General features: G+C 46.4%; 1 protein-coding gene across 4 annotated transcripts in view; it reads right to left on the bottom strand.

The window, feature by feature from the left end:
* dennd1a (DENN/MADD domain containing 1A) overlaps positions 1-19,289 on the bottom strand; it is an 88,693-nt gene that overhangs the window by 14,122 nt on the left and 55,282 nt on the right. For all 4 annotated transcript variants that reach the window (XR_013936962.1, XR_013936963.1, XM_080510602.1 and 1 more), the window contains exons 11-18: positions 13,901-13,946; positions 13,707-13,808; positions 11,482-11,607; positions 10,953-11,054; positions 10,780-10,867; positions 7,702-7,742; positions 5,257-5,328; positions 4,928-4,984 (exon numbers count right to left, since the gene is read on the bottom strand). Coding sequence is in view for 2 of the 4 variants with exons in the window: in XM_080510602.1 (XP_080366728.1) it covers positions 4,928-4,984; positions 5,257-5,328; positions 7,702-7,742; positions 10,780-10,867; positions 10,953-11,054; positions 11,482-11,607; positions 13,707-13,808; positions 13,901-13,946 (634 nt within the window). In the remaining 2 variants the exon portion in view is untranslated. The remainder of the gene's footprint in view (positions 1-4,927; positions 4,985-5,256; positions 5,329-7,701; positions 7,743-10,779; positions 10,868-10,952; positions 11,055-11,481; positions 11,608-13,706; positions 13,809-13,900; positions 13,947-19,289) is intronic.

Here is a 19,289-nt window from a genome sequence, read left to right as displayed (position 1 = left end):
TTAAATAAACAAAAATGTCATACATTCTGGATTCATTACACATCAACTGAAATATTGCAAGCCTTTTGTTATTTTAATATTGCTGATTATGGCATACAGCTTAAGAAAACTCAAATATCCTATCTCAAAATATTAGAATATTTCCTCAGACCAGATCGATAGATCGATAGATAGATACTTTAATGATCTCCAAGAGAAATTCACAGTTCCAGCAGCAGCAATATGGAAACACAGGGGCATGCAGGGTTACAAAAAACAAGCAATAGGTAAAATAGAAGAAATATAACTTCAGTATAAACAATAATTAAGCAAATAAACAAATAATTAAGTAAATAATTAAGCAATAAACAAATAATTCAGATAAGTAGTGTGTGTGTGTGTGTGTGTGTGTGTGTGTGTGTGTGTGTGTGTGTGTGTGTGTGTGTGTGTGTGTGTGTGTGTCTCTCAAGGTGCGTGGTGTGTGTGTAGTAAGTCCAGGGCTTTGTGTCCGCTAAGGCCTAAGGCCTCCCCCGAGAGGTGTTGAAGAGTCTGATGGCGTGGGGGAGGAAGGATCTCCTCAGTCTGTCAGTGGAGCTGCTCCTCTGCCTGGAGATGGTGTTGTGGAGTGGATGCTGTGGATTATAGAGATGGTGTTGTGCACTGGATGCTGTGGATTATAGAGATGGTGTTGTGCACTGGATGCTGTGGATTATAGAGATGGTGTTGTGCAGTGGAAGCTCTGGATTATAGAGATGGTGTTGCGGAGTGGAAGCTGTGGATTATAGAGATGGTGTTGTGCAGTGGATTCTGTGGATTATAGAGATGGTGTTGTGCAGTGGATGCTGTGGATTATAGAGATGGTGTTGTGCAGTGGATTCTGTGGATTATAGAGATGGTGTTGTGCAGTGGATGCTGTGGATTATAGAGATGGTGTTGTGCACTGGATGCTGTGGATTATAGAGATGGTGTTGTGGAGTGGATGCTGTGGATTATAGAGATGGTGTTGTGGAGTGGATGCTGTGGATTATAGAGATGGTGTTGTGCACTGGATGCTGTGGATTATAGAGATGGTGTTGTGCAGTGGATTCTGTGGATTATAGAGATGGTGTTGTGCAGTGGATGCTGTGGATTATAGAGATGGTGTTGTGCAGTGGATTCTGTGGATTATAGAGATGGTGTTGTGCAGTGGATGCTGTGGATTATAGAGATGGTGTTGTGCACTGGATGCTGTGGATTATAGAGATGGTGTTGTGCAGTGGAAGCTCTGGATTATAGAGATGGTGTTGTGCAGTGGAAGCTGTGGATTATAGAGATGGTGTTGTGCAGTGGAAGCTGTGGATTATAGAGATGGTGTTGCGGAGTGGAAGCTGTGGATTATAGAGATGGTGTTGTGCAGTGGATTCTGTGGATTATAGAGATGGTGTTGTGCAGTGGATGCTGTGGATTATAGAGATGGTGTTGTGCAGTGGATTCTGTGGATTATAGAGATGGTGTTGTGCAGTGGATGCTGTGGATTATAGAGATGGTGTTGTGCAGTGGATGCAGTGGATTATAGAGATGGTGTTGTGCAGTGGATGCAGTGGATTATAGAGATGGTGCTGTGCAGTGGACGCTGTAGATTATAGAGATGGTGTTGTGGAGTGGATGCTGTGGATTATAGAGATGGTGTTGTGCAGTGGAAGCTGTGGATTATAGAGATGGTGTTGTGCTGTGGATTATAGAGATGGTGTTGTGCAGTGGAAACTGTGGATTATAGAGATGGTGTTGTGGAGTGGAAGCTGTGGATTATAGAGATGGTGTTGTGCAGTGGAAACTGTGGATTATAGAGATGGTGTTGTGGAGTGGAAGCTGTGGATTATAGAGATGGTGTTGTGCAGTGGATGCTGTGGATTATAGAGATGGTGTTGTGCTGTGGAAGCTGTGGATTATAGAGATGGTGTTGTGCAGTGGATGCTGTGGATTATAGAGATGGTGTTGTGCAGTGGATGCTGTGGATTATAGAGATGGTGTTGTGCAGTGGATGCTGTGGATTATAGAGATGGTGTTGTGCATTTGAAGCTGTGGATTCTAGAGATGGTGTTGTGCAGTGGAAGCTGTGGATTATAGAGATGGTGTTGTGCAGTGGCTGCTGTGGATTATAGAGATGGTGTTGTGCAGTGGAAGCTGTGGATTATAGAGATGGTGTTGTGCAGTGGAAGCTGTGGATTATAGAGATGGTGTTGTGCAGTGGAAGCTGTGGATTATAGAGATGGTGTTGTGCAGTGGAAGCTGTGGATTATAGAGAGTCCTGGATCAGCTCTCTGTACTCATCCTCCTGTCCCCCCTTGATACAACCCACTATGGCCGTGTCGTCCGCCAACTTCTGCACATGGCAGAGGTCAGAGTTGTATTGGAAGTCCGTGGTGTACAGGGTGAAAAGGACCGGAGAGAGTACAGTTCCCTGTGGTGCTCCGGTGTTGCTGATCACAGTGTCGGACCTGCAGTCCCCCAGTGGAACGTACTGAGGTCTGCCAGTCAGGTAGTCTGTAATCCACGTCACTCCCATCTCTGTCAGTTTGTCCCTGAGGAGCAGAGGCTGGATGGTGTAGAATGCGCTGGAGAAGTCCAAAAATGTAATCCTCACAGCAGCACTGCCACTGTCCAGATGGGCGAGAGATCGGTTGAGCAGGAAGATGATGGCATCCTCCACACCCACCTTTTCCCCGTAGGCAAACTGCAGGGGGTCGAGAGCGTGGTGGGTCTGTGGCCTTAGGTGATGGAGCAGCAGCCGCTCCATAGTCTTCATCACGTGGGACGTCAGGGCGACCGGCCTGAAGTCGTTCAGCTCACCAGGATGTGGTTTCTTTGGGACTGGAATGATGCAGGATGTTTTCCACAGCTGGGGAACCCTCCCCAGTCCCAAGCTCAGGTTGAAGATGCGCTGTAGTGAGTGTCCCAGCTCCTGCGCACAGGCCTTCAGTAGTCTTAGGGATACTCCATCTGGACCTGCAGCTTTACTGGGGCGCAGCCTCCTCAGCTCTCCGCATACCTGAGCTGTGGTGATCGTGAGTGGTGCGAAGGGGGAAGGGAGGGTGTCTTCCTCTGTACTGGTGGTGGCTTGTGGGGGTGGGTGGGTGGGGGTTGCTGTGCTTGGAGGTGTGAATGGGCTGGAGTGGTCAAACCTGTTGAAGAACTGGTTCAGCTGGTTTGCCCTTCCCACACCCCCCTCAGGGGGGGCCCTTCTCTTTGTGTTGCAGCCGGTCATGGTCTTCATCCCCTCCCACACCTCCCTCATGCTGTTGTTCTGCATCCTTTGTTCTATTTTCCTTCTGTATTGCTCCTTCGCTTCCCTGAGCTGGACCCTGAGTTCCTTCTGTATCCGCTTGAGCTCCTGTGTGTCACCATCTTTGAAAGCCTTCTTCTTCTGGTTCAGAAGAAGTAAAAAAGAAAAGATATATAACAGCAAAACAAAATCAAACATTTGAAAATGTCAATTAATGCACTCAGTACTTGGTTGGGAATCCTTTTGCACGGATGACTGCATCAATGCGGCGTGGCATGGAAGCAATCAGCCTGTGGCCTTGCTGAGGTGCTCTGATGCCCAGGATGCTTCAATAGCGGCCTTTAGCTCATTTGCATTATTGGGTCTGGTGTCTTTCAGCTTCTTCTTCACAATACCCCACACATTCTCTCTGGGGTTCAGGTCAGGGGAGTTGGCAGGCCAATGGAGGACAGTAATGCCATGGTCAGTACACCAGGCACTGTGGGCAGGTGCCAGATCATGCTGAAAATGAAATCATCATCTCCATAGAGCTTTTCAACAGATGGAAGCATGTAGTGCTCTAAAATCTCTTGGTACACAGCTGCATTGACTCTGGACTTGATGAAACCCAGTGGACCAACACCAGCACTGACATGGCTCCCAAACATTGCTGACTGTGGGAACGTCACACTGGATTTCAAGCTCCTCTCCAGCCTTCCTCCAGACTCTAGCACCTTGACTTCCACATGAAATACAAAACTTGCTTTGGTCTGAAAGCAGGACTCTGCACCACTCTGCAACTGTCCAGTGCTTCTTTTCCATAGCCCAAGTCAGACGATTCTTCCGTTGTCCTGCGTTCAGGAGTGACATGAACATGGGAATATGGCTATTGTAGCCCATTTCCCGGACACGCCTGTGAACGGTGGCTTTTGATACCTGGACTCCAGCTTCAGTCCACTGTCTCTGAAGCTCCCCCACATTCTGGAAGCGGCTCTTCTTCACAATGCTGTTAAGGCTGCGGTCCTCTCTCTTGGCTTCCTGCCACATTTCCTCCTTCCAACACACTTTTTGTGAATGTGCTTTGAAACTGCCCTCTGTGAACAGCCTGCTGTTTTAGAAATGTCTTTTTGTGTCTTACCCTCCTGATGGAGGGTGTCACTGATGGTCCTCTGGACAGCAGTCAGGTCAGCAGTCTTCCCCATACTTGTGATTTAGTTTACTGAACCAAGCTGAGTGTTTTTAAAGGCTCAGGGAAACCCTTGCAGGTGTTTCCAGTTAATTAGACGATTCAAGTGATTAGTTAAATGGCCTGCTACTATACTTTTTCATGATATTCTAATATTTTGAGATAGGATATTTGAGTTTTCTTAAGCTGTATGCCATAATCAGAAATATTAAAATGATAAAAGGCTTGCAATATTTCAGTTGATGTGTAATGAATCCAGAATGTATGACATTTTCATGTTTTTAGTTGCATTACAGAAAATAAAGGACTTTATCACAATATTCAAATTTTCTGAGACAGTCCTATATATTAAATCTGAATTATTTCCCCTCATATCACCATATATTGAGAATTTACTGTCCCTGATTTTATACTGGCTGTTTTTATGGTATTTATCTTGTCCTGCCTATTTATAGTGTATAAAATAAAATGCATAATTATTTATCTTAAACACTGTAGAGTCCGTGAGATCATTTACACACCTTCTGCTTCAGCCGGCTCTTCACTTCCTTGATTCGCATTCTTGCATGGTCTTTGGCCTGACGAAACAACACAAGGACAGTAAGATTATCTGATTGCCTTCATGTTGGAGGACTCATGCTCTATGCTCTATGGTGAGATGAACATATTTATTATCATGATAAAGACAGAAGTGGCAGCAATACTGCTGCCTGCAACTCATTTACTAGAAGAAGGGCTAACCCTACCAACAATGTAAACTGCAGTAACTGCAATACTCCTTACGATTTACCTGTAGGAGAATTATCGGTACAATTTCATATGTAGAAGACCAACAGAAAGAAATGCTTACAAATTTGTAAACCGTCTTCATGGCAGGATTTGCCTTGGTTTTGACTGTGTTGAAGATAGCACCACCCCCTTTCTGTCAGAAAACAGACACAGACACATCTTTATCATCCACTTAAAAGATGGGAAACACAGCTTGAATCTGTGAAGTAATGTCATGGAGCCTTAGAGCTCTTCATCCCAACAGAACCTTCACAAGCCATCAAAAGTTTTTCCGGATCTGTAATAAGAGGCTTGTGTGTGGCTCAAACAAAATAATCTCAGACTCACCTGCAAAACTAAGTTGAATAATAATAATTCAATGTCACTCACATAGCACATCCTTGTTACTTTAATTTCTGTTTACATGATGACCTGTTTCTCCTTGTTTATTTAGGAAAACTTATAAATGCAGTGTTTTGACGACCATCATCACCTACCGGAATGTGAGAAGCATTGTGGTACACTGTACATGTCAGACCATCACGCCCCGTTTCCACCGCACAAAAAGTGCGGGAATGGACCGGTGTAGTCCATTATGGTTCAGGTTTCCACTGCAAGAATTTGTGATTTTCCAGAAACAACCGCTCCAAAGGTGGTTGTTTTTCCACCCCCTCCTCCGTCAGGGTACCAGGACCATGGAACAGGTCTGAGCTTGAGGAGCTGATTGGTCAGTGATTCACTACACCTTCAATATTTTAATGTCAGCTGGATGAATCCTCTGCTGTTAGCGTGGTCAGCTTTGATCTGGTTGTTTGTTTTGTTTTTTTTCCTTTGCTGCTCGACTTTCATGTTGGTCGTGAAAGAGCAGATGTGATGCAGGGGAGACCGGGGCTCAGGACGTTGCATCGCATCCAAGCTTTCTGTTGGCAGCATAGTGTCCGCGCTGCCGGTCGTGCTCCAGTGCGCTGAGCTTTCTGCTCAGGCGCAGAGGTTGGGGTGGGTCTCTGCCACTCCAGTGGTCGGGCAGAATGTGCGGTGGGGGGACGGATGGACACGATGCAAAGACAGATGCTCGGAGCAGCCCCCGTGTTCCGGTGCGGAGTTGCCACAGTGCGACCGGCAACGTGGTCAACGCCGGAGTGGCTGCTCCGGCATTTGAGCAGAAAGCTAAAGGCTCCCGTGTCCCCGGGCTCTGTGCCGCAGCCAGCCGGGGTGCTCAGGTGCGGGGCAAGTCGCCAGAGCATTCGCTCTCTTGGGACCAACACAGACGTTACAGCCGCAGCTCTGTGGCTGCAAAAAATAACAGTTAACTAAACAACTAGTGCAAAGTAGAGGATGTAAACAACAACAGAGGATTCAGGTCCAGATCTGCCTCCATGCTGAGACGCCTGTTATAACGTCACATATCTGCAGATCCGCCTACTTTTTAACCTCCTTTCTGCAGTAGAAACAGGCACCAGATGTGGCTCCAGTTACACTTTGTCATAAAGCCCCATAAAGCTCCATCCCTGCACTTTTTGTGCGGTGGAAACGCGCCATTAGTGAGGCCACTATGAACTGAAACTACAGTGGCTTGGAAGTGCAAAACACTAAAACAAAATTCAGAAATGGTACAAAATCCAGAAAGCACTACAAAATTCTGACACAATAGAAAAAGTAGGTACCTGTTGACAGCAGGGCTGTCACTGATTTGATGCAGTTCCAATGACACGCTCATTGCTAACTGGACAGAAGCACAGTGTTTTTACCAACACATTTTGTCATGTTTTCTGTGGATTTTGAAGTGCTTTCAGAATGTTTTAAGACTCTTGACATTAAAGCGCATTTTCATAAGACTGCAGGAAATTACAAATTACAGGAAAGTGTCAACAGTCTTAGGATAGTCCTTGCTTTGTGTTATAGGTTTCTCACATGCCAGTGATGAACTGGACAGCACCCACATCAAAATGTAACCCCCCCCTCAGGTGGACCAGGCCACTTTGAAACAACATTGTTGTGACAAACTGGTTGGCTTGGTTCAGGACTCCCAAGTCCTTCAGACCTCTGCAATGTATCAGCGCCGATCACAAGCTGTGTTAATCATAACTTCTAACATCACGACTCGGTCAGGAATGTCACACTATTCCTGACGTTTTGACAATGATGACATGTTGTATCATGTCTTATCCCCAGAGGAATTCTCTGATGTATTGCTGGGAGATGGAACGTATGGCCTCCAGCCAGACCCCTCAAAAAGAACAGTAGGCATACAGTCAAGCCCATGCCAGGACAGACATGGTCTTTGTGTCCACCCTCAAGAGTCAGCACAGATGGGGCATGTGGCTTCACTGTGGCCTGCCTGAGCAAGAAATGCCTTCACGTTCACGCTCTCCTGCCTTTGTAGTCTCATTTCATCTCTGCTGCTGTTTGGTCTGTTTGCCGCTGAGAAATTCTTCTGAATTATAAACCGAGGAGGAGAAATGAGCATCGTCGGCTCATTTCTCTGTGTGCAGATAATGTTTGGATGGATGGATCAACATAACCTCACCTTAACAGTGAACAACCACTGGTGGTAGGTCTTGTCACTGCCTGTAATGAGAGTAAAAAGAAAAGATGTGCATTACCTTGAGGACACACTGAGAGCAAACCCAGGGCCATTATTTCAACAAGATAACCTTAACAGCAAGGTCCAGTCACTTTAAAACTCTTGTCATGTTAACACAGCAGCGGAAGCTGGGTGGTCATCAAATACTGAGTCTGAGCAGGTTCATTTACTTTTAGAGCTGCACAGAATCAGGTCAACATGTGGCAATGTTGCTGACCGTTGCAGTAATAACGCAATAAGTGATGAATGTCTTCTTCAGTGTTTGTATTGATCACTTATTGCGTTATTACTGCAATGTCTTTCTGCTTTGAAATTTGCAGTTCCAATAACTATGGTCTTTCTCTTAATTTACACCAGCACTGAACCACAACTGTGAAATAAATTTTTTTAAACTCATTTAAGAAACACCAAAAGAAACATTTTAAAAACAATTAATTTAATGCGTTTAAAAGGGCCTGTTATAATAACCAATAAACAAAATCTAGTTTTCTTTATGCTTGGGACACAGAACACAATTACACATGAGATATTGTGTTCCTAAATGAAACAATAAATAAAGACATCAAAACAGGTGAAGCTGCATACAAAGCAAAGACATCTTGTAAAAAAAACATTTGATTGAAAAAGCATTGCAATGATGTCTATAAAACTTTAACTAAATCTGAACAGAAATTTTTCTCCAGCAGTGGACATTTGAGGGTTAACGAGCTTCGATTCTATTGTCTTATGAAGGTGATTTTAGTTTAGTCTGCTTCTTCCCTTTACACACCATGTGAGTTTCGGTCATCCCAGAAAAGATAAGAATCGTGTAGATATCTTTGATCTTGGCTCTAAATCAGTGTTCCTATGTCACACTGTGAGGTCGGTTGAAGGACGGCTGTAGTCATGGTCTTTGACCAAAGACAAGCTTTACCTACGTCAGTGAACTAACCAATAGAAATACAGTGTGAAATGACCTACTGATCACTGCGACACTGGTGCCAAACCTAAAGCCCCGTTTCCACCGCACAAAAAGTGCAGGAATGGAGCGGTATAGTCCGTTACAGTTTGTGTTTCCACCGCAGGAATTTATGAGTTTCCGGAAACAACCGCTCCAAAGGTGGTTGCTTTTCCACTACCCTTCTGTCAGGGGACCAGGACCACGGAACTACTTGAGGACCTGATTGGTCTGTGATTCACTACACGCCCTCAATTTTTTTTATGTCAGCTGGATGAATCCTCTGCTGTTAGCGTGGTCAGCTTTGATCTGGTTGGTTTTTTTTTCTTTCCTTTTCTTTTCTTTGCTGCTCAACTTTCATGCTGGTCGTGAAAGAGCAGATGTGAGGCAGGGGGAGACCGGGGTTCTGGACTTTGCATCGCGTTGGAGCTTTCTGTTTGCAGGGCGCCGGGTCTGTCTTTGCATCGCGTCTGTGGTTTCTGTTCTAACGCGATGCAGCGGTGGTCAGCGTTCTGTTCAATCGCGGTCAGCGCCGCTGCGTCGCCGCTGCGTCGCCGCGGGGACGGACTGCAGATGCGATGCAACGAGACGCGGGGCTGCAGGAGCGCGATCAGCGCCAGAGTGGCTGCTCCTGCATTTGAGCAGAAAGCAAAACGCTCCCATGTCCCTGAACAGCGCACCGGCGCAGCTCTGTGCCGCAGCCAGCCGGGGAGCTGGGTGCAGGGCAAGTCACTAGAGCATTCGCTCTCTCAGGACCAACACGGAAGTTGTAGCTGCAGCTCTGCTGCTGCAAAAAATATAGTAAACAAAACAACTAGTGCAAAGTGGAGGATGTAAACAACAACCAAGGATTCATAAGATCCAGATCTGCCTCCATGCTGAGACGCCTGTTATAACGTCACATATCTGAGGAGCTCTAAGCCCCGCCCACTTTTTAACCTCCTGTCTGCAGTGAAAACGAGAACCGGATTTGGCCCCGGTTACGCTTTGACGTACCGCTGTTCCGTCCCTGCACTTTTGTGCGGTGGAAACGGGGCTTAAATAGATGCTTTGCGGCGATGATGACAACAAGTGAAAAGAGTACGTGGGATGAAAACCAAAACTTCTGGGGGCTTTCTCTCCAAACACATAAATGTCCCAACAGCAAGGGCTCCGTTCATGTTTTCTTGGTTTCTTTATCTTGAATGGAAGGCATGTGCTTATGACATTTCATTCTTGTGCAATCATGTTGACGCACATACAGACCCTTTCCACAAAATTAGAATACGATGGATAAGTTTGTTTTCATGGGTTTTATGAGCTGGAAGCCCAAATTATGTAAAAATGAACAAATAAATACTTGAAATCATTTGAATTGTGGGCCCTGAATCTATAATCTATGAAAGTTTAACTTTTTGAATGGAATTATGGAAATAAATAAACTTTTCCATCGTATTCTAATTTTTTGGAAAGGGTCTGTATATCGTTGGCTGTAATTCAGCATCAGTGTTTTATCATGCAATCTGCACACAGCAAACTTTCTGCCCAAATTTCCTTTGGATTCATGTTTTACAGTGTGGCTAGCTGTGCACTACGGATAGGAATTGATAAGATTTTTACGACGCAGACTGCATTTTTGAGTCTGTTTAACGATTCAATTCTTTATTGATTCTCATTGGAAATGAAACCTGCAGTATGAACAGCAGAGTACGTGCCAACGTTGCCGGTGCTGCTGAGTAGAGATTCACTCCGGAGCGGATCAAAAACAAAACATTCATTCAGTTATCGCTGCTGTGTGCACAAATGTTCCTGCATTGCGCTGTTATTTTGTCTCCTGAAATGGAACCAAACCGTTGGATGCCATGTTTCCTGGTGACTGCACTGGTGAAAGACATCACCACGCATGTTGTGTAGCTTGTGCTCACTGGAATCGATAAGGGAAATATTTGCAAATTTGGCAAATGATTGCAAGGAATTGAAACACTGAGAACCGTTTCTCAATAAGAACCAGTTTTGGATTCCCATCTCTACTTATAAGGTTGTCATAATCGCAGTTTGCAGCGGTTATGATGTGAGTGACTGCTGAGACAGAAACATGCGCTCACCTGCGTATTCCCCCAGGTTGATCTCCTCCTCAAAGATGTCACTGAAACCTTCTCCTGAGTTGAGCAGGTCCAACCGACCATCGATGAACTGCAGGGAAAATAGTGTGTAAGCTTTGGACTGAAGGCACTCTGAAAGCTTAAATGGACCACGATGAGGACAGAAGTGTGTTCACCTGTTTGAAGAGCTGAAGCTGAATGGCATTCCGAAGGAAGTGCCTCATTGCACTAGAGCGATGATTTATGAAGGTTTCCTCACTAAATGTGATCGGTTCTCCCTGAAATGGAAAGAAACAAGAAGAAGATAGAGGTAAAATCTTTTTCTCCCTTCAAACTGCTCCTCCTCATGGTATTATGACATACCCTAAAGGATCTCGATCATATAAACTTTTGATCCTGGATCTATCATCTTGGTTCACTCTCTAATTGTAATCATTTCCTTCCATTTCTGCACAGGACAATTTATTCCAACAAATGTCATTAAAATGACTTCATTCCACATGTGGTGCATTGGGTTGTCTTTCTGCCTTCTGACCCACGATTGATGGTTTCTTCCTCAGCTCAGCTTGTTTTATATGTTGCAGTAGAAATTGTAGAAAGCTCAATGACACTGTGTAAAACTGTGAAATGAACAGAGTAGGACTTTGGTGGGACCACACATCGCCTTATCGGGTGTGAGAACTTCCTGTTTCCATCTTGACTGACCGACTCAATGTGCAGAGCGTTCCTGTAGCTGCCGAACAACGTCGCCTGACTTTTGAGGAAGGCTTGAGCCACGCCGTCGCCTGTTGTTGTTGAAACCTTCTTCAAGCGACTCTTCAAAGACGAAACCTAGAGGACAGAGTTGCAGTCTGTCAGAGAATGAATTCCTGGTTCCAGCTTAAGAAAGGTGGTCTGCGACACTCGTAGGGGAGGTCCTGCAGCGTGAAATTATTTCAGTTGTAGATGGGCATGTTTCACATTTTTTCAAAGCTTATATCTGACACACACCCTTTTCTGACTTGTATGTGTAATGTTCTACTATGAAAATACAACCAAAGGTCAATAGAGCGGAAAACAACTCTGAGCCGAATCAACGGCCTGTTGCAAACTTTCTCACTTCAAAGACTATAAATAATAAAAATAGGTGACAATTACTGCAGGACCTCGATACCATAATCCATCATTGTTCGGGAACATTCTCAGAATTTTGATGACCCAAATGTTTACACATTATCCGTTTCTTAAACAAATAACTTTTGGTGTTGGGTGGTGATTTAAATTGGGTTGTTAATCATTCCTTGGACCACTCAAATCTGTACACCATGACTCAATCCCATATGGCAAAATGCTTATCCAACTTTATGCTCAGGAGCGGATTGGAAATTGACTTCACTGTATAGCACCTTGTCACTGTGAGCAGCCTCAAAGCACTTTACATGATTCAACACACTCACCTTGTGCTGGACAAGTCCACAAAGTAAAGGCTGAAGGCCATGCATTCACTCATCTCACCTCCTCGTTTTGCAGGCAGCCACACCCCAAAAATGTTGTATCCACGCCACACATTTGAGTTATTCCCTTGATTTAGAATTGCTTTCTTCTTGTCTTACACTGTTTAAATGAAGTGCACATTTTCACAGTGAAAGGCAATCGTTGCCACATCTCTGTTATATAAAGTGTTGTTTTATCTTGACTGACCATGCTGGTGGGCGGAGTCATCTTGCAGTGGCAGAAGGCGGGCACCAGACCAGAAAGTCTTGTGCCGAAGCCCTACTATCTATTGCCATGGCAGAGGGCTTTTCTTTGAGTTTAGGTAGTTTTCCCCATCATTAGTTTGCGCATTATCATTTGTATCTTAGTTGCTTTTACCCAGTTACTATATATACTCCCTCGTGGCTCATTTTCTTCGGCCAGTTTTTTGTGTTAACACCCGTTTATTAGATATTTTGTGTTTGTCTTGTTAACCTCATTTTTTGTCACAGAAAACGTAAGTATATATTTTCTTTGATGGTCGCTTGATTACGAAACCTCACAGTTCTTGGGTTTGAAGTTTACCGATTGGTTGTGAGACCAGGCCGCAACAGTATACATTCAAGCAAACCTTGTGTTCTGCTACGACAAATGCAATTCAAACTGTTGCATTGACTCCATTTATCAAAATCTCAACTATCCCAAATATATGTTACTGTTGGAGATCAATGTGATAAATGCAAAGCTTCCACTTGTAATTCAAGCCATATGTTCTTTTTCATTTTAGAAATTTTTCGAGTGACAATTCTACTATCATATCAAAGGTTTCAGGCAAGAACATGAACACGAGTTGTTTTTGGGCAACAGTTGGGCTCTTTGTTGATTCCACTCATAGCATAAACCCTCTACAGTCACTTATCATCTATGGCCTTATCATCTCTGTTAGCAAAAGTGTATTTTGTTTCTGTGGAAATCCCCAAAAATCCATTGATTGCCTGCTGACAACTCATCTTTTGTTAAAATAGACAAGCTAATATTCGTAAAAGGCAGATTACTTGTACCGTATTTCACCGCTAATCGTCTGTACTTAAACTTATTTCAGGTTTATTCTATTTACTTATATTTGTTTCATACTTGTATCAGTCTGTTTCGGTATATACTTCTGTTTATGCTCGTTATATCATCATTTTTTTGGTTGGCTTTTATTCTTATTCTGTTATTACGTTTGTTTATTTAAAGTTTCATAGTATTTTATTACTAACGCTGAAAGAGAAAATGTTCTATTGTTCTTGCTGTTTGGCACCCTTATGAGGGCCCTGGGTTAATTTTTACTGTTAAGGGGAAGAAAAGGGGTAATATGAGTAATATCTTATGTCCACTATTGCATTCCCAACCCATAATGATTCATTTGTATAGTTTTTCCTTTTACAAAAAGGATTTCCTGTTTCTATTCCAGCAGCCGTGCAACAGTCACTCACCACATCGTTGGGCAAACTTTGGAGGTCGTCGTAGGGGCTTTCTAACATGTTGGTGTCCACGTTGAGGATCACTACATCATCCAGAGCCATCCCACGGACTTTCTTCAAGCAACGGCGAGAAAACACAGCAAATAATCAGCAGGAGAGGCATTTCATTGTTAAAATCATTGTGATTGCCAGCTGTGAATATCTACCTCCATCAGGCTGGAATGTACTCCAATGAGGTAGGGCATCGGGGCGCTGCAAACAACACAATCACTCTTACCAGGTGAAACACTACGGGGTTCTAGACTGTAGACACACTTCACTGCTGTGTGCTTCACTTCTATTAGTCATGTGGAAATGTTTTGGGCAGGAATATGTTGTTGTTTGGGCTTCTGATGTTGTACAACACAACCAGAATCAAAATACAAAACAAGATAAGTAACAGATGATTTAACTAAAACCACTGTTAGCTTTGAACGACTGTTGGGCAACCCTACAGACTTAAATTAAGTGGTTCAGTTCCTCTATGACATTAAATCTGAAGGAAATTACTTATAGGCACCCAAAAGTCACGTTCCCACCGCACAAAAGTGCGGAGGCGGTACGGAGCGGTACGGCAAAGGTCCTGAGAGAGCGAACGCTCCAGCGATTTGCCCCGCACCCGAGCGTCCAGGCTGGCTGCGGCACAGAGCTGCAGTGGTGTGCGCCTCTGGGACACGGGAGCCTTTAGCTTTCTGCTCAAACGCAGGAGCAGCCACTCCACTCCGGCGCTGACCACGCTCCGGCAGCTCAGCGTCGGAACACGGAGGCTCCGAGCTTCTCTGCATCGCGTCCGCGGTGCGTCCCTGCGATGCAGCAGCACTGAACGCGGTTGAATAGAACACTGACCGCCTCTGCCTCGCGTTTGAACAGAAAACACAGACCCGCTCTGTGGGACCCGCACCCGTTCCGTGGTCCTGGTACCGTGATGGAGGGGGAGCGGAAAAGTGACCACCTTTGGAGCGGTTGTTTCCGCATTCCTCGGTGGCAACGCAAACCGGAACGGTTTAAACCAGTCTAGCCCGGCACTTTTTATGCGGTGGAAACTGGGCTTTAGAGAGACTGCGCAACACCCATCCAGTCTGAAAACACTTTCTGACTGCAGTGGGTGTTAACCAGTACAGGAGTGTCAGACTTCTGCAGAGTTCAGCTGAACCAGAAAAGAGTTGAGAACAGTTTAATACAGTAAGACTGTTGCATACCACAGTGATCTGTGTATGTGTGTCACAACAGTGTGATGTTTAACTCTCATAAAATGTTCCTGTTGTTCGTAGGCAAAAGCCTGCGCTACCAGGGAATCCTGGCTAATGTAGACATCTTAATAAAAGCTGGTTCCAAAGGCACAGAGTCGCCGTCCCCCTGATTTATACACATAATTGGCGACGAGGATGGAGTTTTTTCTGCTTTCATCCCCGTCTTCATTCTTTGCTTTGCGGAGCGAGTGGCCCTTCCCATGGCCCCGCTGGTTTGACTCTTCTGATATGTTTATCGCCACCGTCGGGTTAGCTGACGTGAGCGACACTAGGCTAAAGGCTCTGCTAGGGGAAAGGCTCTGCTCATTCACAACCTGGGAAACGAGGGAAAATTTATTTTCCGCATGCTGAAAACCACAAATAAGTTTTGGGACTCTGTTGCCTTACTGGCTGGACATTATGGTTTGGCGGATCATCTTCAGACAGCACCGACGGAGACCCGGTGAACCCATCCACAATACATCATGGACCACTGATGCTTGGCTAGAGTCTGCAAATTTGGATACTTCGAAGATGAGTTCATTTGAGATCAGCTAGCGGAGCACACAGTTGATCACAAACTATGTGAGAGACTGCTTATGGGTGGTACAACTGTCTTAGGCAGTGGCCGTGGCTCTTTAGCTCGAGTCGGCTGAACAGTTAGCATCGCGGCTGGCGGCGAAAGACGCAGCTCCTTCATACTCTGCTCAGCTGGCACAGACAGTGGCCCCAGCAGCTCAGGCTCCCAGCTCCACTTATCCTCACAACGAGCTCAAGGTTAACGCTACGGGACACCAGGATGCCTCAGCACGCCGACTCTGCGGGAACTGTGGCTCGCTCTTAAACACCACACATCCACCGGTCTGCCCAGCCACAGGACAGATGTACTGTACCAGCACTGTGATAAGCTCAATCACTTTTCAAAATTGTGCCACTCAGCGCCCGCTTCCACAAGAACCCAACGTCGCTCATCCCGCCCATTAAGCCTGACCACCATTCACTCTGTGGGCGCCAACAGCAAACCTTCTAACTGCTGCACGGTACTGATAGATGATGTGCGTTTACCACTGCTACTGGACATGGCCGCTGACAGGTCTCTTCTGAGTACTCACTCAGAAGCCACGGTCCGGTGGCTCTTTCCCAGACAGTCAGTCAAAGCAGGAGCAGAGGAGCTGTACCGCTATGGACACACTAAAATTAACATTGATCGGCACTGCTACCTTTCTGTTTGTGACGACTTGAGAGTTTCCCAGCATTCACGTTGCAGGTGTCTCACCATGACGCCAACCTCCAAGGATTGGACCTGTTCTGTGCCCTGGGCTTCTCCATTACCAATAACCTGGGTGTCACCATCCTGACATGGCAGCAGCACTGGCCAACGGTTTTCACTGGGCTGGGCTGCCTCACTGTCTGCAACCACCAGCCACTTATTGACCCAGCTTTGAAAACAGTCATCCAACCTCTGTGTAGGCTACCCCTCATCATGCATGATGATGTCACAGCAGAGCTGCAGAAACTGCTGGATGGTGGCATCATTGAGTGAGTCGATGCCCCGCCCTGCATCTCCAAGCTGTTGGTGGCAAAGAAGAAGACGGTGGTTGCAGACAGAAACCCACTCCCCACAGTGGAGGCTCAATGGTCTTCTCAAAGCTTGGCCTTCACCAGGGCTACCAGCAGGTTCCCCCACAACCTGACAGCCACAACCTCTCCGCCGTTGTGATCCACATGGGTGTCTTTCACTACACACACATTCCCTTTGGACTCACCTCCGTAGATAGTAGATAATTTTATTAGTGTCATACAATGTTAACAACACAGTCAATAATATGAAGTGAAATGACCAAGAACCAATACATCTATCTTTAGCTGTTTGGTTTAAGCAGTCAAAAACATAACCGTTACTCTGCTACAAGCTGCTTCCAGAAAATTATGGCCACTATCATTGTGGGCATTCCTGGGGTAGTTGTGTACCTGAATGACATTGTGGTACATGGAACAATGTCCCCCCTGCATGACGACCGCCTCTCCAGGGTGCTGGTTGTGTTCGCCGGTCACCACCTCATGCTGAATAGAAGTGCATCTGAGAAGCTCCTGTTAATGAATTTGTGGGGTTACGTCTGACTGCTGAACGTGTGCCCACTGTACTCTAATGTTGATGCAATCCTGCGCCTGCCTGCACCCTCCTGCCCAGCGCAGCTACATGACCGTGCATTACCTGTGCGTCCTTCCCCTTTACTATGACAATACTGCACCACTGTGTGACCTCCTGAAGCAAGATGCACCCTGGGCTTGGTCTCCTGCAGTTCGCCAGCTCAAATCTCAACCAACCACCCCTCCTGTACTTACTCACTTTGACCTGGAGAGCCTCACATTTGTGACCTGTGATGCCTGGACCGCTACAGTTGACACTTTACACTGCGGAACAACCACCAGGCCCTCACAGCACCCCTGGTCACAACTGGATTGGGTCACAAACCACTGCATCTTTATCGGGGGTCTGAGAGGCTGTAGGGGTACAACTTCTCCTCTCAGTTTACGTCTATCAGGGAATGTGGCGGGGTTCTCGTTTCGTCCAAAATAATAATTCCTCCTGGTGGCTGATGAGCTCCACTCCAAATGGCCGGAGGTGCTTCCTGCCAGGCCTGTCACCACTGCGGTGGTCATACACTTCCTCTCCTCCTTGTTCACTTGCTGGGGGTGCCTGCCACCACTACCACTGATAACGGGCCCCAGTTCATCTGACTTTGTGGCTTTTACAGAGGAGAGGGGGATAAAACACATTAAGACTGCCGTTTCCCACATGTTAACAGAGGCATGGAGAGGTTTAATCACACCCTTAAGGATGGGCTCAGCGTTCTCCACATCACTGCAGAGCACCTTACTGCACCACAGAGCCACACCCCACACTGCCACTGGCAGCTCTCCAGCCCTACTGATGCTAGGGCACGAGCTGCAACTCCCCTTGGACTGTCTATGCCAGGGGTGGGAAATCCTGGTCCTCGAGGGCCACAGCCCTGCCTGTTTTCAATGTGTCCTCACATTAACACAGCTGACAGCAATTATTGGCTCATTAGCAAGCTTTCTGCAGAGCCTCATCATGAGAACTCAGGTGTGTTTGAGCAGGGAAACATCCAGGATTTCCCACTCCTGGTCTATGCCCCCCAATGAGAGGCACTCAAGCAGCAACGCCCTGCCCAAGCTACAGAGAGGCACAGCAACAACATAACATGAAGCAGCAGTCTGACAGGAAACACTGTGTGAAACTGCCTGAACTCACTGTATTCTCACTGGGTCTGAATCTGGCGAACCACTCCTTCTCACAAGCTGCTCTCTTTCTGGTCGGCACCAACGCAGATCACTGCACAACTGGGGCCGGCCGCCTTCCGTGTGACCGATGGCTCACGCTGGCATGTCAGCCGCCTCCGACGGGTGAGGCCACCTCTTGCGTCACCCCACGAAACCGCAGCTGATCCAGGTCACACAATGGGACAGACATAGGGGTGGAGACCACGGCTCGACGTCCCCCTGGACCAGATGCCATGTGACGGGCATAAAGCCCAGAATACTCCACAAGGCCATGTGGGTAAAACTGCAATCTACCAGGTTGATCTCGCTGGTTGGCTGTTCGGGCTTCAATGTTATTTTCGTACACTTGGGAGTTCTTGGCTTATGACCATTGTTCAGGTATTAAAGGGAAGGTAAATGTTTCATATCACAGTGACTTGTGTACGTGTGTGTGCTTCACTACCATGTCAGGGCTCGACATTAAGGCTTGCCCAACCGTCCGGGGCTAGCAAAAGCTTTGCTCAGGCAAGTGAATCATCTACCCAGCTTGCCCGAATGGGCAAGTGGTTTTTTGGCGATATATTGACATTTTTGGGCGACATTTTGACGTTTTTGGGCGATATTTTGACGTTTTTTCGGCAAAAATCATTTGGTATTTATTTTTTTTTTATTTTTTTTTTTTCAAAAATCATTTGGTATTCTCCCCCTTGAACTGCAACCTTATCGTGGTGGGGGAGTTTGAGCACCCGAATGACCCTCGGAGCTATGTTGCCGGGGGGCTTGCCCCACCAGTAGGGTCTCCCAAGGCAAACAGGTCTGAGGCGACGGGTCAGACTAAAAGCAGTTCACAAGACCCCATGGACACACTCACGAGGAACAAGGTGACGTCGCCCGGTTTGGCGCAGCCGGGGCCACACCCTGGAGCCAGGCCCGGGGTGGAGGCTTGCACGCGAGCGCCTGGTGGCCGCGTTCTTGCCCGCGGGACTCGGCCGGGCTCAGCCCAAAGGGACGACGCGGGCCCCTCCTCCTCATCCTCCTGTGG

Source organism: Blennius ocellaris (assembly GCF_963422515.1).
Source record: "Blennius ocellaris genome assembly, chromosome: 15".
Classification (NCBI taxonomy): Eukaryota; Metazoa; Chordata; class Actinopteri; order Blenniiformes; family Blenniidae; genus Blennius; species Blennius ocellaris.
The sequence above is the reverse complement of the archived record's forward strand: the minus strand, read 5'-3'. Positions and strand labels throughout refer to the sequence as shown.